At 59.8% G+C, this 22,321-nt stretch overlaps 7 protein-coding genes across 7 annotated transcripts; 4 read left to right on the forward strand and 3 right to left on the reverse strand.

Annotated features, from left to right (window-relative positions):
* Positions 1-324: 324 nt before the first annotated feature.
* Positions 325-1,882, forward strand: SPRG_19881 (hypothetical protein; the record flags this gene model as incomplete). The annotated part of the gene is made up of 6 exons (XM_012344718.1): positions 325-1,087; positions 1,134-1,216; positions 1,260-1,342; positions 1,390-1,494; positions 1,547-1,658; positions 1,718-1,882. 6 exons carry the CDS (start codon positions 325-327, stop codon positions 1,880-1,882), a joined length of 1,311 nt encoding a protein of 436 aa, XP_012200108.1.
* Positions 1,883-1,964: 82 nt separating this feature from the next.
* On the reverse strand, positions 1,965-3,191 carry SPRG_19882 (hypothetical protein; the record flags this gene model as incomplete). Its single annotated transcript, XM_012344719.1, has 1 exon — positions 1,965-3,191. The coding sequence occupies one exon, from the start codon at positions 3,189-3,191 to the stop codon at positions 1,965-1,967; it is 1,227 nt and encodes a 408-aa protein (XP_012200109.1).
* A 1,491-nt stretch (positions 3,192-4,682) lies between these two features.
* Positions 4,683-6,944, forward strand: SPRG_19883 (hypothetical protein; the record flags this gene model as incomplete). Its single annotated transcript, XM_012344720.1, has 7 exons — positions 4,683-4,973; positions 5,021-5,807; positions 5,865-6,177; positions 6,226-6,376; positions 6,424-6,507; positions 6,562-6,785; positions 6,836-6,944. The coding sequence occupies 7 exons, from the start codon at positions 4,683-4,685 to the stop codon at positions 6,942-6,944; spliced, it is 1,959 nt and encodes a 652-aa protein (XP_012200110.1).
* Positions 6,945-7,018: 74 nt separating this feature from the next.
* Positions 7,019-10,336, reverse strand: SPRG_19884 (hypothetical protein; the record flags this gene model as incomplete). The annotated part of the gene is made up of 6 exons (XM_012344721.1): positions 7,019-7,337; positions 7,386-7,759; positions 7,809-8,109; positions 8,206-8,333; positions 8,445-8,705; positions 8,753-10,336. 6 exons carry the CDS (start codon positions 10,334-10,336, stop codon positions 7,019-7,021), a joined length of 2,967 nt encoding a protein of 988 aa, XP_012200111.1.
* A 509-nt stretch (positions 10,337-10,845) lies between these two features.
* On the forward strand, positions 10,846-14,277 carry SPRG_19885 (hypothetical protein; the record flags this gene model as incomplete). The annotated part of the gene is made up of 20 exons (XM_012344722.1): positions 10,846-11,074; positions 11,127-11,265; positions 11,314-11,382; positions 11,432-11,634; positions 11,679-11,807; positions 11,852-11,986; positions 12,036-12,095; positions 12,146-12,272; positions 12,320-12,419; positions 12,474-12,593; positions 12,639-12,840; positions 12,887-12,977; positions 13,025-13,208; positions 13,257-13,304; positions 13,357-13,441; positions 13,494-13,620; positions 13,669-13,786; positions 13,834-13,926; positions 13,971-14,102; positions 14,149-14,277. 20 exons carry the CDS (start codon positions 10,846-10,848, stop codon positions 14,275-14,277), a joined length of 2,520 nt encoding a protein of 839 aa, XP_012200112.1.
* A 166-nt stretch (positions 14,278-14,443) lies between these two features.
* Positions 14,444-16,171, forward strand: SPRG_19886 (hypothetical protein; the record flags this gene model as incomplete). Its single annotated transcript, XM_012344723.1, has 6 exons — positions 14,444-15,241; positions 15,288-15,448; positions 15,502-15,657; positions 15,704-15,856; positions 15,905-16,042; positions 16,087-16,171. 6 exons carry the CDS (start codon positions 14,444-14,446, stop codon positions 16,169-16,171), a joined length of 1,491 nt encoding a protein of 496 aa, XP_012200113.1.
* SPRG_05438 (hypothetical protein) lies at positions 16,168-20,878 on the reverse strand. The gene is made up of 3 exons (XM_012344683.1): positions 19,327-20,878; positions 17,876-19,264; positions 16,168-17,819 (listed from the first exon to the last, which is right to left on the reverse strand). The coding sequence occupies exons 1-3, from the start codon at positions 20,707-20,709 to the stop codon at positions 17,358-17,360; spliced, it is 3,234 nt and encodes a 1,077-aa protein (XP_012200073.1). The 5' UTR covers positions 20,710-20,878; the 3' UTR covers positions 16,168-17,357.
* Positions 20,879-22,321: the final 1,443 nt, after the last annotated feature.

Genomic DNA, 22,321 nt, shown 5'->3' on the forward strand with positions numbered 1-22,321 from the left:
CAAAGACGCTTGGCACGGTGTGGTTTGCACCATGGGTTTGCACTGTTTACATAGGATGGACGCACGCAACTTTCACAATAAATCCAGTGACACGCGCGCGTGTCGATGACGTCTGACGGCTTGGATGCACCGCGTGGATGATGGCATCGCAGCCTGCATCGATGCTGCAGGCGAGCAGCCTATCGCTGCTCGCCGTTCGGAAGAAGGTTGCGATGACACGTGAATGGCACGGGGCCGCTGTTTTTAATAGCCTACATTTGCGTGCGTTTAGCCTCTGCGTCGTGCCACTCTGTCCCGTGGCATCCTGTCTTTTTCTCGGTTGCCATGACGCTCTCGGTGGCCACCGCGCGCGCCCAGCTCGCCAAGCACACGTCCTCGTCGGGCTCGTCCCCGGTCGTCGCCATCTGCGGCGGCGGCAATGGCGCGCACGTCGCCGCCGGCTACTTGGCCTCCAAGGGCCTCCGCGTCCACGTGCTCACGCGGCAGCCCGACTTGTGGTCGGAGGAGATCCGCATCTCGACCAAGGGCAGTAGCTGGCAGGACAAGGGCGACATTCTCGGCCGTCTCACGCTCGTGACGAGCAACGCGGCGCAGGCGATCCCGACTGCCGACATCATCTTTGTGGCCGCGCCCGCGAACGCGCACCCGGCGATCCTCGAGAAGATCGCGCCGCACGTCAAGGCCGGCGCGGTCCTCGGCGCGCTCTTCGCCCAGGGCGGCTTTGACTGGGCGGCCAAGCGCGCGCTCGGTGCTACGACCTTGGATCGCCTGAGCATGCTCTTTGGCCTCCAGAACATTCCGTGGATCTGCAAGGCGACGACGTATGGGAAGGAAGCCAAGATCATTGGCCCCAAGAAGTGTCTCTACGTCGCAGCGTACCCTGTCGAGAAGAAGGACGCGGCCGCGCGCATCATGGAAGACCTCTTTGACATTCCGTGCACGACAGTCGCCAACTTTTTGAATCTGACGCTCACGCCGTCCAACCAGATCATCCACCCCGCGCGGTACTACGCCATCTTCCGCGACTGGGACGGCAAGAAGACGTACACGAAGGAGCAGCTTGCGCAGCGCAAGGGCCTCACCCTCTGTACGTCGGTGCACTCGATTATTCCTCTCTTCATACCTGGTATTAGACGCCGACTTTGACGAATTTTCGGCCGAGCAGCTCTCGATGCTCGACAACGAACTCCAGCAGGTCAAGCTCGCGCTCCTCCAGGTACACACGCCGCGGGATGACTGTCTACCACGCGCGTCCGTAGCGCTTTCCCGCGCTCGACTTGTCGGACGTTTTGCCCATGGACGCCCGTGTCGTCAAGCAGTACGGAGACGATGTCTCGGATCGGTGCGTGCGTGTTCTCTCTGTAGCACATGGAATAACGTTGGCGGCAGGAGCTCGCTCAAGGCGATCTTCGAGTCCAACTTGGGCTACCAAGGCTGTGTGACACCGCTCAACGAGGTGTCGCCGGGTCAGTTCCACCCGGCGGTCGGGTCGCGGTACACGACCTTGCTATTTTGGCTTGAAACATTGATAGTCGTGTTCCATTAGGCTCTTTTGGGAAGACATTCCGTACGGTCTGTGCATCTTGAAAAACATGGCCGAGATGCTCGGCAACTTCCCGACGCCGCGCATCGACTTTATGATTCGCTGGCACCAGCAGGTAACACCCGCTTCGACCCTCTTTACCATGTGCATCATCATCTGATACGCGTGTGTTAGTTTATGGGCGTCCAGTTCCTCAACGAAGACAGCCAGCTCAACCCGCGCGAGATTTGGCGCACCGGCGCGCCCAACAAGTACGGCATCCACGACATTGAGGACCTCGTCGAGACGTCGCTGCCGCGTGAGATGCACGGCTACAAGCACCCACGCTCGCGCATGTAAGCCGTGAACGACGGACCCGTCGCTGCAATATACAACCTTGCGTACAGACGACACGATTGTTACGTTGTTAAGTTAGGGACGACTAGGGCGACGACACGACGCATCGCATGCGGCGGTCGATGGCGACCATTCGGCTGCGGCATTCGTCGACACTGGCTTGGAGGTGCTGCAGGTCGGTCTTGGCGGCGTGGCTGGGGTCCAACGAGAGGAGCGTGAGCTCGGTGCTGAGGCTTTGCATGTCGAGCGTCAGCTGCTGCTTCATTTGCTCGAGTTCGCTTCGCGAGGCAGCCGGGTCGACCTTCCACGCGATAGGCGACGACGGCGCGCTGGCCGCCCGCAGCGTACTACTACGGGCTGATTGTTTGAGGCTCTGGCGGAACTGCGCAAAGTCGGCGACGAACGAAGAGCGCTCGAGGTCGCTGCTCGGGCACATCGAGTACAAGCTCGTGCTCGGCTCGCTCGACGAGATCATGCTCGCGCTAAGAAAGGACGACGACGGGCTGGGTGGCCGGGCGACAAACTCGACACGGCGGTGCACGGGCGTCTCGTCGTCGTCGTCGTCGCAGTCGTGGAACCGAATGCTGCGGTCGATCTTGGGCGTCGTCAAGTCCTCCTCGTCGATGCGGCTCTGGACGAGGTGCACGGTAGCTGTTGACGTCGTCGGCTGAAAGGTCTGCGGCGACGACGGACGCTCTGGCCGCATCGGTGACGTACCCGACGACGTCATCGTGACAGGTTGAGCGTGGTGTGGGCTTGGCGTTTCCCGATCAAGCATGCGCGTGTAGGTCTCCATGCGCGGCGTCGTGTGATCGCTCTCGGATGAGTACGACGCAAACGAGTCGTGGAGGCGGCGAGTCGTCGGCGGCTGCAAGAGCTTCTCGCGGGCGTGCACCGAGTGGTCGAGCTGCTGCATTGTCTCGGCAAACTTGAGCTGGACTTGCATGACCTCGGTCAAGAGCGGGCTCAAGTTCTGATGCGGTGGCACCGATCGGTCCTCAAACGACGCTGCCGCCTTGGCGTGGCGGCGCGGGCTCGTCTTGGGGCTCGTTTCAATGACGGCCTCGAGCATGTCTTGCAAGTGTCGGATCTGGTGCTGGATGAACTTCTCGGCCACGCTGCGCTGCTTGATCTCCCACGCAAGGCGTTGCTCAAGCTCCAAGTTCTGCTCCAGCGCGAGCCGCAGCTTCATCTCCCAGACGCGGATGTCGGGGCTGTAGACGTCGACGGGCGTCGGTCGCGGGCGCCGGTGGAGCGTGAGCTTCTCCTTCGCGACGCGGAGCTGCTCCTTGAGCGCGTCCGTCTCGAGCATGGTGGTCATAGCTAGCCGCTCTTTCACTTGTGACACAATTGCAGCCAGCGGGACGCGTATCCGGCTTGCCGCCCAAACAGTGTCCGGTTATCCGGATTGCGTGCACGCTCCAATGCGTTTCAAATTCAAAAACTCAAAAAAGCGCGCGGAAAACTCAAATATATTGCGCGCGTCTGCACACTACGACGCCAGCGTATACCGCGATATCCTCTGCAATCAGCGAGGCATAGCCGATTCTGGGCTATCGATGTGTCGACAAAAGAGCCTTTGGCGCGTTGACCATGGTCCCAGGCTTGGCATTGGATCGCACTACCTACATACATGTACTACTCTGGATCACCCACGCATCATCGCGCCGTCGACGATGATGGGCTGTGTGACCAGCGCCCGTGGCGACGACACATGTTGCGCATTCTCCCAAGCCAACGCGTTCCGAGTCTCTGGCAGTGTGTAGGTAGTCCCAGAAAGCCATTGAACTTGAAATGTAGAAAGGCCTTGTGGATTGTTCTCGCATGCGATCGAGTAGCATCAAGTACTCGACGCTCCATGCCCTCTGTGCCGCATGTACCGGTACTATAGCTAAAAGTTGGATAGAGATGCTCCGTGTTTGATGTTTGTTGGGGTCGACGTCGTCTCGAATCTGGTCAGTATTATTAACAGTGTAAAGACGAAAACGCCGCCGGGAGATATACACATCTCATCCATCATTACGTACGATGCCCCTCGCTAAGGAACGGCCCACGACTGCAGAAAGCTCGTCGTATCAAGCAAACGTGCTCGATGAAATTTACTAACGTTAGTATGTATTCTCGCAGTATATTTTGGGGCGATCCCGCCGTCGGACGTGGATCGGCAGGTGGTGTTCGTCGTCCACGCGACCCTACGTCTCGTGTCGCAACAGTATCTTTGCGTCTCGGTCGGATCCACGCGCGGCCGAATAAAACACGCACTCACATTATTGTCCTCTCCAACCTGTTTTTGAGTTTTATTTTTCCATAAAGGCAGTCTTTCAACCTCGTGACTTGCACGACGAGTAGCCCATAGTACTGCTACAATATTGTCTCTCAGCGTCGCTTGTGGCGGGCCGACAGGCGGCTGCGATGTCCACTTCTCCGATCCAAGAAAGCACACCCACCCACCAAATGTTGAAGTTCAAATCCAAGCAGCGCGACCACCACTCATTGCGATCGAGGACGCTTTACCTCGTAGACGTCTAAAAGGACGCTGCGAGGATAAAATACCCCATAGTGTAGTCGTAGCGGCAGCCTACAGGCAGGCTACACCCTCGCCGAGCCGTGTCCAATCGAATCTGATACGCGACTAACCGGTTTGAACTTCAAACGCACCGTGCCTCTGGGCGCGGAAGAGAGCACTCCGATAATTGGCTCCAATCGGCCAATCAAAGGCGGCGATTTCTGACTAAGTTGCGTGTTTTAAAAATTCAAACGCCCAGCTGGACCCCACTCTTCATTTCTGCAACACGACCAAGCCATGGCCAAGACGGACGCAAAGGAGGTGAAGCCGCGGAAGCGCTCCAAGAAGATTGCGACGACGGCGACCAAGGACGCGCCCCAGGATGGCGCTGCCAAGAAGCGCACGCCGGTCAAGGGCCCGTCCAAGACGACCAAGCCGAGCCCGGCGAAAGCGCCGATCGAGACCATTGTCATCGACGGCGACGAGTCCGAGACCAACAAGGAGGACGCGGAGGCCGAGGCCAAGCCGAACTTGAAGATTGATACCGTGGAGGCCACGACGACGGGCACGCCAGATTTCCTCTCGCCAGTACGGCACGCAATGGCACGATGGACGCAATGCTGACCTTTCTCTAGGTGAGCAAGCTTCAGCGCTCGCAAGAGATCGCTGCCAAGGAACAAGAGGCACGTCTCGAAGCGGCCGAGGCCAAGCGCCTTGCCGACGCTCGCCAGCGTGGCGCCAAGCGCAAGGACATGGCCTCAGATGCCGATGCGCCGACCCACACCAAGGTTGCCAAGACAGGCGTGCTCGAGACGGACGTCGAGACGACGACGACGACGACGATGATTCAGGAGACGACCATCAAGGCTGCGACGCACGCGGTCACGCGGTCCAAGATCCTCTCCGAAAAGAAGACCAAGATCGTCAAAAACATCGACGAGTCCGCAACCCAGTACGCATTGCGCGCCGCCAATATCAACAAGGAAGAGCGCAAGAAGATGGCCGCAGCCAAGGCTGCAATCGCTGTAGCCGAGCGCGAGGTCGTGCAAGCCGAGACGCCCGATCTGCCCAACGCGTCGAACGACGCACCAGCGACGCCGGCCGTGGCCACGAGCCCCGACGACGTGTACGAGACGCCCGAGTTTGTCGCCCGCAGCACCGAAGACCACTTCCGCAGCGTCTCTTCGACGACGACGACGACGTTTCCCGACGTCATGCACGTCGAAGAGGCTGTCGATACGTCGAATGACGCGCCGTCGACCGCCCTTGTTCGATCTCTGCCGGGCCCGAAGCGCTCGTCCACCGCCCGCGTCATCGCGTACGCCGGTGTCATTGCCGCCGCGGTCGGCGCTGTCGTCCTCGGCGCGACCTCGGCCTACGTAGAGCAGCTGCCGCACTGCGACGCCAATGCCACGGCTGCGGGTATTCCTTAAGACCATCCCTATATGGTGTAGTAATATATAAATGAACCTGCTGTAGACCTCCACTGCCGACCCTGTCCCACGCATGGCGTCTGTCATGACGGCGTCTTGGTCGACTGTGACCCCTCTTACATTGCGCTACGAGGCGAGTGCCACGAAGCCATGGGCCTCACGCGCGACTCGCGCTTGATGGCGACGATGCTCGCCGAGGTCTGGCGCAGCGAAGCCACGTCCGTGTACTGCGAGGTGCCGCTGGCATCCCGGCTCGAAGCGCTGGACCCGCTCCGTGTCGTGCAAGACCTCGGGCTGCCGTCGTCGGTCCCGCTCTCGACCGAAGCCCTGCGCCAACAGCTCCGGGCCGACCCTGCGTGGTACCATACAGAGTGTGATCCAGTGTTTTATCGCGCGTGCGGCTGTAGGAAGGAAATCGGACCCAAGACGTTTGGCATCGCGTTTTCAAAGGCGCTAACGCGCCTCGGCAAAAAGAGTGACGCGGCGTTCGTCGACTTGACCATCGATGACGCGTCGCCGTGGTGCCGCGCGACAACCTTTGTGCTGGAATACGTGACGGTACGCTGCGGTTGAAGGACGTGGTGTCGATGCCGATGCTTGTCTAGTCGGTCGTCCTCTCGGTGCTGCTCGTGGCGCTTACGGTCTTTGTCGTTGTCGACAATCAGAATTTTACGCGCGACCAAGCACTCGTAAGATTTCCTGAATCGCTGCCGAGGAGCTTTGTACGAACGAGTGTCGCATAGCTGGCGCGCATGATGGTCGTCGTCGAGGACGAGCTGATGACCCACGCCGCGTCCCGCGTCGACGAGACCGAGGACGCAGGCTACCCGATCCAGTACCTCCGCGACCACGTTGTCGATATCCTCGAGCTCTCGCGCGACGAGAAGCGCCGCGTTCTCTCGAGTGTGTGGCACCAGCTCTGCGCCGCGGTGCGCTCGGACCCCCGCATTGTCGAGCGCACGACCCCGTACGTATCATCTTTCAAATGTATCCAGTCCACCTCACGTGTGCCTGTAGGCGCTCGGGCGTCGTATGGGAGTGGGTCGGCGGGGCCAAGGCCTTTGATAGCTCGTCATTTCCGCCGTACGACCACACGACACCGGCGGCCTCCGTGCGGTCGGCGTAATCGCATCGGTCATGCAAGTAGGAATAGGAATGCGTCGTGTACAAGGTAGTTTATAAAAAAGATTCGTGGTTCGTTCACGTTGTCTTGCGATGCAACCCACGGGACGCGGGGGCCGACGCGGGTCGGAGCTGCTGCAGCTGTCGCAGACACCGCACGCCGGCCGGCAGCGGCGCCACCTCGAGGTTGAGTGTGTAGCCGTGCGCGGTGATGATATCCTGAGCGATCTGCGGCTCGGTGTGCAGCAAGGTCTGGAAGATGGCGACAAACTCGGGAAAGGCCAGCGTCTTGGGCGCGCTCTCTTTCGGTCGACCCAAGAGCTCCTTGTACACACGCCGAACTTCGAATCGGGACAAGACACCATTGGCCTTGGCGTCGTACGTGTCGAAGATTTTTCTACGTGTCTTAAAATGGACAAAGGTGGTCCAATGTGCACTCTCGTACTGGAGTGTCCCGATCGTGCGTCGACTCAGCATTGGGTTGGCACGCGCCTTGTGCACCAAGAGGTTGGCACTCCACTCTTCGGTCGTCGCATGCAGCACCCGGTCGTCCGCCGGTTTCGTCAGCCGCGGCGGCGACGTCTTGATCGGCACGTGGCCGACCCACGGCGTCGCAACGACAACCATGGGCTCGATCGGTTGGTGGGTCCGCGGCGGCTGCAGCAGGGCGTGGACGCGCGTCGGCTGGTTGACGACTCGCTGCGCCATCTGCGCATACGAGAGCGTACTCAACGTCTCGTCGACGGCGGCGCTGCCCGGTGCGACGGCTAGCAGCAGCGTCGTTACCGCCGACCCGCCAATGCTATCTTCCAAGAGCCGCTACACCACACACGTTTAGAGACATCAAAATAATTGCAAATGCGACTACCGTGAGCTTGCTTTCTCGGTACGGCACGTGCTTCCAGCCCTCGACGAGCGCCTTGATGACGCGGCCGAGGGCGAGGAGGCCCTGGCCAATGTTGGCGGCTTCCACTTGTCGATCTTTGAGACACCCCGCCCGCTCGTAGTTTTCCGAGCCACTGAGATCCACGAGACGGAGCTGCCCGCTGGCTTGGATCGACTGGCCGTCCTCGACGACTAGACGCAGTATATGGATCCGGATTGAACAGAAGACGGCAAAGTACGCACGGGTCGTGTCGGTGTACAAGGTGAAGATCGCATGCGACCGACTCGACTCCTATGTGAAACAAGATTCAAATCTGACAAGGTGAGAGAGGCGCGTTGGTTTTGCCTTGTTGCAGAGCGTGGCCGACTGCTGCCGGCACTGAATCGCGAGCTCGAGCAGCTCGTAGGCGTCCGCAGCGGATGTCACCGACACCTCTTGGAGCCCATGCACCCGCACACCATGCAGCGCGTGCTTGACAATGTGCAGCTTGCTTGGCCGACTCGCACTCTCGTCGTCGTCGTCGTCGCACTTGTCCCGACGACGGGTCTGTTCGTACTTCATGCGGACGCCGCGCTTCTTGGCCACGTCGCGGAGCGCCTTGGACGACGTCGATACCACATGCGGTCCGTCGCTTTGCCGCCGGAGACTCGCTGCAAGGAGGTCGAGAATCTCTTCGTTGTAGATCTCCACATACGAGAGGCGCACGCTTCGGATACAAGGCGACGCAAAGACCGTGTCGATGGCACGGTACATGAGACCTGCGTCCGCGCCGCGACGGCCCTGCATCGAGTGCGTCTTGCCCGAGCCGGTTTGCCCGTACGCAAACACGGTGCACGTGTAGCCGTTCATCGCATGCTGCACAATGGGCCGAATCGAAGTCTAGCGTCAAAATGATATATATCATTTCCGTGGACCGAAGAGACTACCGCAAACAGATCCTCTTGGGTCGTCGACGGACCAAACACCTTGTCAAAGTTGAACGCGCGGGGCTTTTGGTACGCATGAATTGGCTCGACGTAGACACGGTTGCCGTCGCAGGCGACGACCGACCGCTGCCCGGCGGCCTCTTCATGCACGAGCAGCGGCCGACAGCGCACGACGACCTTGATGTGCACGCGCTTGGGTGTGCTCTCGGGCGTTGGTGGTGTCGGTGGTGTCGTGGAAGGGGGCACCGTTGTCTCGTCGTCGCGGATACACGCCGACAACAAGTGCCACGTCAGCGTATCGTGCTGGTGCCCCTGGCGCCGTACACAGTAGAAAACCTCGCCGCGGCCCGAAAGCGTCAGCGCCAATACGGGCAACGCGCGCTCGAGCTCCACATGCAGCGTCGGCGGAGCGTGGTCTGGTGGCAGAATCAGCCGAGCGAGGCCACCGGACTCGGACTCGGCCAATCCCAGAAGAAAGGTTTCCGAGGGAGCGTGGTATGCGATGGCAGTGCACGGGGCGATGAGACGGACGTGGTGCTGGCTCACGCTTGCAAAGTCCCACGGCTCGGCCGACGTACTTGTTTCGTCGCTCGGACGACAGACCGTCACAAATTGCGTCGTTGCCCAGGCTAGGCATAGCGTGCCGGTGGCCGTCATGCACAGCGCGGACGGCGTTGCGGTCAACGTTGGCGCGTCGACGTTGAAGAGGACGCACCGCGCGTCACTCTCATCAATGTTGTCGTCGGCGGTGCGTGTCGCATAGTGCGTATACGATACGACGTGGTAGGTGGCGTCGTCCAGCGCTGGCTCGAGGAAGAGCAGCGACTCGAGATTCGGCGTCAAGCAAAAGCCGCCGTGTGGAACCGTACACTGGACAAGGCACACGACGCCGGTGGCATCGCAAACACATAAATCGCCATCGCCTTGCAGAAAGTAGAGGCGCAAAGCACCGTGCGTCGTCCCGAGGTGCAGCTGACGCGGCCGACGTAAGCTTGACTGCAGCACGCGCACGGCGCCGGAGGTCACATCGACACTGCCAAGGGTGCCGTGCAGCTCATCGAGCCAGTAGAGCGTTCTCGAAATGTCTGCAAACGCCAAGCTCGTCAACGCTCGGTTGGGCACCAGAATCGCATCAATGGGGAGCGGCAGCGATGTCAGAATCGCGTTCATCTCCGGTATACTCGCCGCTGGAAGTGGAAGAGACTGGCGCCGCTTGACGCGTCGTGGTACCGGAGCGTCGTCCTGCCGCGGCGTCACTCGGTCCAGCTTGGGCCGCAAGACGAGTTTGAGGCGCAGTGGACTGGACGTTGCGTGGGTAAAGTCGTTCATGGTCAGTTGGACCCAGTCGCCTTCGTCGTCGAGAAAAAGGTACGTGCACACACTCTCGTCCGGGGGTGCGATGACGCCGATTTCGGCGAGCTCGGGCGCGTGCAGCGATCGGAGGAGCGCATGCAGGTGGTGCAGGTCCACGCAGTGGCTCGTATGCACGTACTTGCGCTTTGGCGACTTGTGGAGGCACGCGCCGCTCTTGTCATGCAGCTCGACGTGGGACTTGGTCGTGAACGGCAGCGGCGAAGTGCTCATAGGTCGCGACGGACCATCGTTTTGTCCTTGTCAAAACGGCTGCCGTTTCGTGAGGACGACGACGAACGAGGCAACGTGGCGACTGTCTACCAAAGTGCATCGACGTCAACGTAGCACGCAAGGCCATTACCCCTTGCATGACCCCATTGAATTGCATGGCACTGTCGTGCCCAGCGACGACGAGACTGTACATATTGCACGATCAACAATGACCGTGTTGTCTACCTCGACCCTCTGCACCAACGATGGAGCTTGCACCACTCGCAAGCTATGGGCGACCGTCGCGAACCTTCTTGGTAGACGTCGTTGAAGCGTCCTACGGCAGTCGAGCAAGATTGCGCCTCGCGCGCTGCCATTGGTCGGTTCCAGCGTCAACCCGCGCTTTTGATTGGCTGTGATGGTTGCCAATCGTTGGCTCCCGTTTTTCGCTGTCCTAATTAGGCAAAATGAAAGTAGGACAGGAAATCAGGTCGGAGCCAATCAGCATTGAAGTTCGAACACGATCGAGCATGGCCAAGCCCGTGAAGGACGCGCGGAAGGCGCGCCGCCAGCAGGAGCGCAGCGAGAAGAAGCAGAAGAAGCAGATGCGCCAGGTCGCACACAAGGCGCCGGCCAAGCGCCGCCATGAGGACGCGCATCCGAAGCGCCGCCACGAGGAGGCGCCGGTGGCCAAGCGACCGAAAGCCGGCAACTTTCAAAACAAGTTCATGGAGATGATCCAGGCCCAGGCCGCCGAAGGTACGTCGCATGACCATTGCCAAGGGTACTAGGTTGTCACCGCTGCATGCAGGCGCCATTAGCTTGGACTCGGCCAAGGTGCTCAAGAAGCCGCAGTCCAAGACCGAGATCTCCGAGGAAGACATTGCGCTCAAGCGTCTCGAGAAGAGCCTCGGCCTGACCAAGACCACGGGCAAGGCAAAGCTCAACAAGTAGGATTGTACCCGATCGAGCATGGCGCGTATGGCATCGATGTGTAGGGAGTTTGAGAAGGACGGTCTTGGCGCCGACTTTGGTGATTTCCTCATGGGTCTCGACGACCTCTCTGCGTACGACCGGCCGCATTGAATCTGTAGCGACGGATGGATCATGCTGTAGACGCATCACGGGCAAGAAGCCGACGCCTACCGCCGACGATGATGCCGATAGTATCTCGGACGAGGGTGATGCCAGCATGGACGAGGACGAGGCCATGGACGACGACGAGGATGACGACGAAGAAGACGACTATGAAGGCATGGACGAAGAGACGCGTCGTGAGATGGAGCTTCTGGCGGAAGAAGATGCGGCTTTCCTCCAAGGTCCACTCTGCCTCTGCGTCGAAAGCTCACACCTTATCGTGTAGAAATGGACCAGCTCCCGACGGACGATGAAGAGGACGACGACGACGACCTCGCGCAGTTCGAATCGGACCTCTCGGAAGACGAGGGCGATGATGAGGTCGCGGCCAACACGGCGCGCAACCAACACCTCTGTACATCTCATGCGCATGTCATTGTGCACTCAAGACCCGTGTAGCTGCTAGCGACGACGACGACGACGTCGACTCGGACGAAGCCGACAAGCTCGACGAAGAAGTCGAAGACGACGAGGATAGCCAAGAAGATACAAAGGAAGACAGCGAGGACGAGGCCAAGAGCGAGGATAACGCTGGTAGCATCGACATCTCGCTGCCTGTACCGTACATGGGATCTGGACGTAGAGAAGACACCAGTCGTTGTCGAAGAAGACATTTACGGCCGCCCCAAGGTCGCGGCGCCAGGTACACAGCATCGCCCATCCCCATCAACTCTAATCTGTAGCGATGGGTAGCCATCTCGGCGACACGTTACGTGCCGCCGCACCTGCGCCGCGCCGCGACGACAGACGAGCAGCAGTTGCGCGAAGCTCGTCGCCGCATCAACGGCCAGCTCAACCGTCTCTCGGAGAGCAACATGGAGTAGGCTTCTTCATCCACTTTTTATCGTCTCATGGGCACGTGCGTAGACCGATTTGCATGGAGTTTGAGAGCATCTACCGCTCCTTTGTGCGTGCGGACGTCAACGCGATCTTGCTCGAGGCGCTCCTGGCGCTCTGCTGCCACGAGGTACATGCTTTCATGTCGTCCGTCTCGTGTCATGACGCGTCCGTGTCCGATTAGACCCAAGTGATGACGCAGCTCATCAACATTAGCGGTGCCCTCCTCGGCGCGCTCTTCCATTCGGTCGGCACCGAGATTGTTGGCTTCTTCGTTGAACACTTCGTCCAAAAGTTTGAGCAGGTAGAACGAGGATTTGGATATCGCGTGTTCATCGTCGTCGTCTAGGCGGTCGTGACGCTCCGCGCGTCGTCGTCCGACGACGAAGACGGCGAGACGCGGTCCAAGGAGGCGACGAACCTCCTCTTGATGATCACGACGCTCTACATGTTTGACACGGTGCACTGCGGCATGATCTACGACATCTTCCGCTTCCTCGTCGACTCGTTCACGGGTGTCGACATCGAACTCATTCACGCGCTTCTCCAAGGTCGTTGCTACAACTACTTCATACTTTAAACGATGTCTTCGTGTAGCGTGTGGCCCGTCGCTCCGCGCCGACGACGCAAGCGCGCTCACCGATATGATTGCGACCGTCCAGACCAAGGCCAGCCAGCACGAGGAGCAGTACGACCTTCGAAAGCGAGGTTCCTACGATGATGCCCTCCATCTAGGCGCGTCCGCTTCCTCCTCGACTTGATTTACAACCTCAAGAAGGCCACCAAGAAGACCAAGTCGAGCGCGTTCTCCAACGACCGCGTGCAGCAGCTGCGCAAATGGATTGGCCGCGTCAAGACGCGCGTCGGTCATGCCAACACGCGCTCCGCGTCTCGTTCTCGGAGCTGCTTCACGCCGACGGTACATGCTCCGCTCGTGTACTCGAGTATCTCACGCGGTTGCCTGTAGCCCAAGGCCGGTGGTGGATCATTGGTGGCACGTGGGTGCCTCCCGTACGTCGACAGTTCTCCTGATATTGGCCGCATGGTCATGGAATATGATCGCCTAGAGTCATGCGGCAAGTGCGGCTGGCGGCAAGGACGCCCAGCAGAACGCGTTGCTCAAGCTCGCGGAGAAGCAGCGCATGAACACGGGTGTGTACCTTGATAGATTGATATCTTGTGGACCCGTCACGACTGCGTGTAGATGTGCGCCGGTCGATCTTTTGCGCCATCATGGGCGCGTCCGACTGCATCGAAGCGTACGAAGGCGTGCTCAAGCTCGGCCTCAAGGACAAGCAAGAGCGCGAGATCATCCGCGTCCTCATGCACTGGTACGATATACTTGAGCACGACGAGGCTGGCTCACGCGATATATGTAGCTGCGGGAACGAAGCCAAGTACAACCCGTACTATGCGCTCCTCGCCGAGAAGTTTGCGACCGCCGACCCGCGCTACAAGTTTACGCTGCAGCTCGCGTACTGGGACGTCTTCAAGCAGGTAGACCGACGAGATATGAGGAGCATGGGATGATTGAGGCGATGCAGCTGGACGAGTGGAAGCCGCGCAAGGTCTACAACATGGCGTGCTTGCTCGCCAAGCTTCTCGAGACGGGCGCCATGACCCTCGCCGTCCTCAAGGTACGACTCGCTTGCCTGCGGCACGTCGTGGACACGCGTCGTAGGTCCTGGACTTTACCGACCTCAGCGACGCCACCGTGCTCTTCCTCCGCGTCGCTTTCGAGCGGATCTTGAGCATCGCCGACGACTCGGCGCTCATCGGTGTCTTCGAGCGCATTGCACAGCAAAAGTCCAAGGTCTGCGCGATCGCATGATCTGGCTCGCGCTCATCGTCGTTGGTAGATGGAAGCGACGCGGGATGGCGTCGCCGTCTTCTTCCACCAGCACCTCCTGCCGGCGCTCAAGACGCTGGAGGCCAAGAAGAAGGCCAAGATGGTCACGCGCATGCTCGACGCCATGGGCAAGCACTAGGTGCTGCCATGGGTGGGTGTGCTGGACTTGGCAAATTGACAACTGCGAGCCGAAACCTTGGGTTGCTTTTAAAATACATGACTTTCGATACAATTATCAAGCTTTCTTTGTATTTTGCATTCTAATACCGTCCTATCCAAATCGCCCACTCTGGGATATTCGCATCATGGCGACCTTCCATGTGCGACTCAACATGGGCGACGAGGTCGCGGACGCCGAGGACGATGGCGGCAGTACGACGACGATGGCCTTCGAGGTCGGGAACCCCCGCGTCGAGGTGCTCACGGGCCACTTGCGCCTCTTCCGGTCCATGCCACATCCTCATCCGCGCCACGAAGAGACCAAGGACGACGACAACGACGCGAGCGACCAGTGGCTGCATCTCTCGACGAATGCCATCCTCGAGATGAACCTGACGCTGCTCGGCTTTGTGAGCCTCCCGCTCCATGTCGGGCCGCTCGAGCTTCTGGAGTTTACCCAAGCGTTCCGCGACGAGATCGTGCTCATGCGCCTGCTCCGCGACGCCAACCCGCGCCACCCGACGCGCATGGCGCTCGTCCAGTTTGCGAGCGCCGCCAAGGCCGCCCAGTTTTACGAAGCGTTTAACGGCACGCGCTTCAACTCGATCGAGCCCGAGCGCTGCAAGCTCGTCTTCGTCCGCTGCATCGAGTTTCTCCGGACGCATCATCCAAGCGCCGGACCGCTTTCGCGCGTCAACGGTCACCTCGTGGCCAACGGCATGCTCCCGGCCTTCAACAACGACGAATTGCGCTGCGATGCGCCCGATGGCCACGTCGAGATCCCAACGTGCCCCGTGTGCTTGGACCGCCTCGATACGTCGGTCTCGGGCGTCCTCACGACGCTGTGCAACCACACGTTCCACTGCGACTGCCTCTTTGGCTGGGAAGGCTCGAGCTGCCCCGTGTGCCGGTACAGCCACGGCGACATGGTCTCGACGTGCGAGGTAGCCTTGACCTCCGTGTCTTGGGATGATGAAACGCGACCGCTAGGTCTGCGAGACCACCGAGCATCTTTGGATCTGCTTGATTTGCGGCCACATTGGCTGCGGCCGGTACTCGAACGAACATGCTAAAAAGCACTACCAAGAAACCATGCACACGTACTCGCTCGAGCTTGAGACGCAGCGTGTGTGGGACTACGCAGGCGACGGGTCGCGTCTCCTTCTTCGATGTCAACCTCATATTGGCTCTCGCCATGTCCTAGGTATGTGCATCGGCTCATCATGAACAAGCAAGACGGCAAGTGCGTCGAGTTCCCGAATCCAAACGCGCACGCGTCCATGGCCGGCGACGACGACGTGAGCGACGAGCACATCAAGCTCGAGAAGCTGGCGGCCGAATACAACCACCTCCTCACAAGGTATTCTACCAAGCACGCACGCACGCTGGGCTCACGATGGCGGTAGCCAGCTCGAGGAGCAGCGGCTCTACTACGAGCGGCGCATGGGCGATGCGTCCGAGCGCCGTGCCCTCGACCACGAGCGCAAGGCGCTCAAGCGGCAGAACGAAGCGCTCGCGAAGAAGACGTCGCAGCTTGAAGACGAGCTCTTGTTTGTGCGGTACCTCCCGTCTCTTTTCGACCGCCGCCTCATACAGGCCGCGTGTAGCGAGCTCAACAAGTCCCTCATCGAGAACCAAGCGAGCTGGAAGGAGCGCGTCAAGATCGCCGAAGACAAAGTGCAGACGCTCGAGCGCAGCACGCAGGCGCGCGTCGACGACCTCGAGTCGCAGATCAAAGACCTCATGTTCTACCTCGACACGCAAACAAAATCGAGCACAGCGTGCACAGGCGCGAGATCCAAGACGGGTCCATCTCGGTGCTGGCGCCCGACGAATCCAAGCCCAAGGCCAAGCGAAGTGCCAAGAAGCGCTGAATTGCATGCATACATGTATTATGTGGTGGTGTTCCCTCTTCTTCTGCGGACGCGACGAGCACGGACATCGTTTAGTGAAACTCGTTGGGGGCCGTCCACGGCTTCTCGTCCTCCGAGTCGTAGTAATCAAAGAGGCTCGACGACTCGAGGCCAAGCAGCGGCTTCTCGCGGTGGATGCGCATGCTCTCGACAAAGAGCTTGACGAGGCTCACGTTGGTCAAAAGCGGAATCGAAAAGTCGGCGGCCGTCCGGCGAATGAGGTAGTTGTCCTTGAGGCGCTTCGAGTCCGAGGTCGGGAGGTTGATGACCAGGTCGATCTTGCCTTCCTTGATGTAGTTGAGCACGTTCTCTTCGGCGCTCTCCTCGTCGAGCGGGAACGCGAGCTTGACACTCGGCACGTTGTACTTGGCCAAAAACTCGTGCGTCTTCTCGGTCGCATGGAGCGTGTAGCCAAGGTTGACGAGGTCGTGCGCGTGGTGCACGAAGTCCGGCGAGACCTTGTCCTGCATCGACAAGAGCACGTTCTTCTTCGGGAGCTTGAAATTCGACGAGAGCAGCGCCTTGAGGAACGCCTCGTGCTTGGTCTTGCCAAAGCAAGCGACTTCGCCCGTCGACGCCATCTCGACGCCGAGGAGCGGGTCGGCGCCGCCGAGCCGCGTGTACGAAAACATCGGCGACTTGATACCGACATACTCTTGCGGCCGAATCGGGTCAAACAAGCCCGGGAGGTTGTCTTTCGACGTGTCGGCGCCCACCATGACCTTGGTGGCCGCGCTGATAAAGTCGGCGCCGACCGTTTTCGAGACAAACGGAAAGCTGCGCGACGCACGCAAGTTGCACTCGATCGCGAGCACGTCCGCGCCCTTCGCCAAAAACTGCGCGTTGAAGGGCCCGGAAATGTTGAGTGCCTTGGCGATCTTGGCGCCGGCGTGGCGGACCTGGTCAATGTAGTAGGCGCTGAGGTCCACGGGCGGCAGAATCAAGGTGGCGTCGCCAGAGTGCACGCCGGCGTTCTCGACGTGCTCCGAGACAGCCGCCGCGATGATCTCGCCGTTGCGCGCGACGCCGTCGAGCTCAATCTCACGCGCCCCTTCGACAAACTTGGTGATGACGACCGGGTGGTCTTGCGAGACGGCGGCGGCTTCGCCAAGGACGCGCGCCAGGTCGTCGTCCGAGTAGGCGACGTTCATGGCGCCCCCGAGAGCACGTACGACGGGCGGACGAGCACGGGGTAGCCCACGTCGTGGGCAAACACCTTGGCCGCGTCCAAGCTCGTGAGCTCCTTCCACGCCGGCTGGCGCACGCCGGCGCGGTCCATGAGCTCGGAAAACTTGTGGCGATCTTCGGCCGAGTCGATCATCGTCGGGCACGTGCCGAGGACGCGGACGCCGGCCTTGTGCAGCGGCAGCGCGACGTTGTTGGGGATTTGGCCGCCGACCGAGACGACGACGCCGGCGAGGTTCTCCCGGTCGTAGACGTCCAGAATGCGCTCCTTCGAGAGCTCTTCAAAGTACAGCTGGTCGCACTCGTCGTAGTCGGTCGAGACCGTCTCGGGGTTGTAGTTGAGCATGACCGCGCGGCGACCGAGCTTCTTGAGCGTCCGGATGCACGAGACAGCACACCAATCAAACTCGACCGAGCTGCCAATCTACACGGCAATCCAGTGAGTGCGTGCGTTCTCCAACGAAAGGAGAGATTACATACCCGGTAGGCACCGGACCCAAGCACCATGACACCGTCGTTGGGCGGCTGGTCGGCCACATCGTTCTCGGTCGCATTGTACGTCGTGTAGAGGTAGTTGGTCGCCGCCGGGTACTCGGCCGCCAGCGTGTCGATCTGCTTGATGACGGGAATGATGCCACGGGCCTTCCGGTCCGCACGCACGGCGTCGTCCGAGCAGTGGAGCATGCGTGCGAGCTGGCGGTCCGAGAAGCCGACCTCCTTGGCCTCGCGAAGGAGCGTGTCCGAGACGGCGCCGAGGCTCCCGAGCTTGGTGAGGTCGTCGTCGAGGTCGGCGATGCGCTGGAGACGGCTGAGGAACCACGTGTCGATCTTGGTCAAGTCGTGGATCTCCTGCACCGAGAGGATGTTTTCGCGCAGCGCATACGCGATCTGGTACATGCGCTTGTCGGTCGGGCGTTGCAGCGCCGCCATCAAGTCGGACTTCGAGAGCGCGTCCTTGGCCTTGGGCTCAAACCCCTCGATGCTCGGCTCCACCATGCGCAGCGCCTTCTGAATCGTTTCTTCAAACGTGCGGCCGATCGCCATGACCTCGCCGACACTCTTCATGCTCGAGCCAATCTCCGTGCTCACGTGCTCAAACTTGGAGAGATCCCAGCGAGGCACCTTGGCCACGCAGTAATCGAGCGACGGCTCAAAACACGCCGACGTCGACTTGGTCACCGAGTTTTTGAGCTCCGGGAGGTTGATACCGAGGCCGAGCTTGGCGGCGACAAACGCAAGCGGGTAGCCCGTCGCCTTGGACGCGAGCGCCGACGAGCGCGAGAGCCGCGCGTTGACCTCAATGATGCAGTACTCTTCGCTCTCGGGGTTGAGCGCATACTGGATGTTGCACTCGCCGACAATACCGAGGTGGCGCACGACCTTGAGCGCCGTCTCGCGGAGCATGTGGTACTCGCGGTTGCTGAGCGTCTGGGACGGCGCAATGACCATCGAGTCGCCCGTGTGGATGCCGAGCGGGTCAAAGTTCTCCATGTTGCAGACGGTAATGCAGTTGTTGGCCGCATCGCGCACGACCTCGTACTCGACTTCCTTCCAGCCCTTCATGGAGCGCTCGACGAGGATCTGCGGTGAACCCGCAAACGCCTTCTTGGCCATCTTGGTAAGCTCCTTCTTGTCCTCGCAAATGCCGCTGCCAAGACCGCCAAGCGCAAAAGCCGACCGGATCATGACCGGGTACCCAATCTTGTCGGCGGCCTCGAGCGCCTCGGTGACCGACTCGGCTGCAAAGCTCGTTGCAATCTTCTCGTTGATCTCCTTGAGCTTGGCGTTGAAGATCTCGCGGTCTTCGGTCGCTTCGATGACGGGGATTTGCGTACCGAGCACCTTGACGTTGTACTTTTCCAGAATGCCCTATGCATGGAGATTGCACTTAGCAAAGTGCAAACTCAAATCTCAAATCTCAAAATACATACCTTGTGGTGCAGGTCGACACCGCAGTTGAGCGCGGTTTGGCCGCCCATCGAGATGAGGATACCGTCCGGGCGCTCGCGGCGAATGACTTGCTCGACGAAATCGGCGTTGACCGGCAGGTAGTAGACGTTGTCGGCCTGCGCCTCCGTCGACTTGTCGACGTTGGTCTGGACGGACGCAATGTTCGGGTTGATCAAGATCGTGTGGATGTTCTCTTCCTTGAGCGCCTTGATGGCCTGCGACCCCGAGTAGTCAAACTCGCCGGCTTGGCCAATGCTGAGGCCACCCGAGCCAAGAATGAGCACCTTCTTGAACTGCGGGCGCGTCGTTGGCGGCCGCTGCACGAGCGACGTGATCGGGCCCGTCGTCTTGGTGCGCACTGCATCGAGGAACGTGTCAAAGAGGAACTCCGTGTCGGTCGGGCCGCCCGCGTGCTCGGGGTGGAACTGCGCCGTGAAGAATGGCTTGGTCTTGTGGATGATGCCTTCGTTCGTGCCGTCGTTGCCGTTGACAAAGAGCTCTTCCCAGTCGGTCGGGAGCTTCTTCCCATCGAGCGCATACCCGTGGTTCTGTGCCGTAATGTACGACTGGCCCGTCTTGAGGTTGTTCACGGGCTGGTTCTGGCCACGGTTGCCAAACGGCAGCTTGTACGTATCCGCCCCCGCCGCGCGCCCGAGGAGCTGGTTCCCGAGGCAAATGCCGAAAATCGGCTTGACGGTGTCGGCGGCAATGATCGTCTCGAGCTGCTGCACCGTGTGCTGCAGCATGGCCGGATCGCCGGGGCCGTTCGAGATGAAGAGACCATCGTACCAGTGCATTTCGGACACAATGTCGTGGTTCCACGGCACGAGCTTGACCTCGGCGCCGCGCTGGACGAGCTGGCGGATGATGTTGTACTTGATGCCGCAGTCGACCGCGAGGATCTTGAGCGGGTTGCCCTTGCCGTAGATCTTGACGTCCTTGGTCGAGACTTCGGCGACGAGGTTGCGCGTGTTGGGATCTTCAAACGCCGGCGCCGGCGACCCGTCGACCACGATGCGGCCTGTGAGCGCGCCTTTCGCGCGGATCTTCTTGGTGAGCGCGCGCGTGTCGATGCCGGCGATCGCGGGAATCCCTTCCTTGACAAGCCATTCGGAGAGCGACGACTTGGCGTTCCAGTGGCTGTGGTGCTTGGAGTAGTCTTGGACGATCATGCCTGCCGCATGGATCCGGTTGCTCTCGAGGTGCTTGTGGAGGCCATACTGGTCGAGCTCTTTCGTGCACGGCACGCCATAGTTGCCGATCATCGGAAAGGTCATGTTGAGGATCTGGCCCTGGAAGGACGGGTCCGTCAAGGCCTCGGGGTACCCGACCATGCCCGTCGTGAAGACCACCTCGCCCGCCATCGACTGGTCGGCGCCGAACGAGATGCCAGGGTACTTGGAGCCATCCGAGAGCTCGAGGACCGCGCGCTTCTCGAAGGATGGAACGCCCGCCGGTCGACGCCGGTCGACATGTGCTTCTGGCGGAAGCTAATCATCGGTGCTCGTCGTAGTCGATACATCGTCCTGCTCGTCCTTCTGCGGCTGCGGCAAATTGGATTGTGATCAAGATCTAAAAAGATCTTGCGTCGAAGTTGGCACCGAACTTTATATTAGGATTGATGTATACGAGACATTGGCATGTGCAACTTCGATTTTAGCATACAAAACACAAGCTCACGAGGTTGATGGTCGAAGTGGACGATCGACCGCGCATCCGATTGGCCGGTAGAGGCAGCGTTAGGTTTCGAAACCGTCTCACTTGGAGATATAGGTACATAAAAAGGTACTTTGCTCACGGAGAAACGAACCAAGATCGCAGTAGATACTTTCAAGCAAGGGATAATTCCCTGGCCTCCACATAAGCTTACTCGTCGTTGTGTACCGACTCGGATACATCGCATTGCCCTATCAGGGCGTGATGGCCACATGGTCACTTCAATGCGGCCATATTGAGAAAGTCGAGATAAAGATATCCTGATATAGGATGATTTGGAAAGGTGTCACGAAGGCCCCCGGAGTGAGTAGAGTGGGATCGTGGCGGGGGACGTGCTTGAAGCGGCCACCGTGGTCCGGAAAATTCCTATGAGCAATGGCCGGTCACATGGGTACCTCGTGCTTTGACCTGCTACATGACGCTACGACGAAGCAGACCGAAGCCGTGAGAGATTTCCAATCGCCACTGGGACACGTGAACCGAGTCAATTGGGTTGGCATCGCTTCGCTTGACGTATGTATGCACCCAGGTGGATTGTCCACACGAAACTTTCTACGGCACCAAGACGGTGGCGAGCACATCCTCCGTTCCTCCTGCTGCATATTATTTGTAAGCACGCGCCAGCGCATGCCGGATGATTGACTGCGCTTACAAATGTGGGGCCTTCTTCGTGGCCGCCCAGCGAGTTCACGTGGTGGACGTTGCGACTGCGATGTGCAACGACACCTTGGATTCCATAAACATCATGGCAAGAGGCGATGCTTGTGGCTCGTAGCAAGCGATGTTGCTGCAGTGTAGTAGTACATGTGTACGTGCCATCGTTTGGCTCTCGCTCAAGAGTCGCCAGCATCATCATCACGGTTGCCGAGATCAATAAACTGGTTATTGACGCTTGCCGAAATCGAGCTGTCACTCGTACGCTTCTCAGAACGCTTGGGTCCATCAATGCTACTCAATCAACGTTGCCTTTATACGCCTCGTCGCTCTCGGACCGTTGTCGATGACGACGTAGAGCAGTCAGCGGACGCTAGGTCCGATCGTAGTGGGTTGTACGTGGCACGCCCATGTGGCACATGTGCTACGGTATCCGGATGGTTCGGCCCGACGATATCTTTGGTTCGCACAAGTTCGACGCTCGTTTCAAGTGCGCTTTGTATTTCATCCAATCGCAGCGCGCTTGCTTTTTGTCCAATGAGCGGCCATCCAATTTGATTGGATAGCTGATTGGGCTGTGGGCATCGCGGCTCTAATTTCCCATCT

Source organism: Saprolegnia parasitica, assembly GCF_000151545.1.
Source record: "Saprolegnia parasitica CBS 223.65 unplaced genomic scaffold supercont2.19, whole genome shotgun sequence".
NCBI classification, from domain to species: Eukaryota; Oomycota; class Saprolegniomycetes; order Saprolegniales; family Saprolegniaceae; genus Saprolegnia; species Saprolegnia parasitica.

Bases quoted from the DNA above. Each gene is read 5' to 3' on its own strand.
- SPRG_05438 (XM_012344683.1), bottom strand. From the start codon at position 20,709: ATGGCGGGCGAGGTGGTCTTCACGACGGGCATGGTCGGGTACCCCGAG. The intron at 19,265-19,326 runs GTATGTATTTTG...CTCCATGCATAG, and splicing joins GTGTCGACCTGCACCACAAG to GGCATTCTGGAAAAGTACAA. The intron at 17,820-17,875 runs GTATGTAATCTC...ATTGCCGTGTAG, and splicing joins TTGGGTCCGGTGCCTACCGG to ATTGGCAGCTCGGTCGAGTT.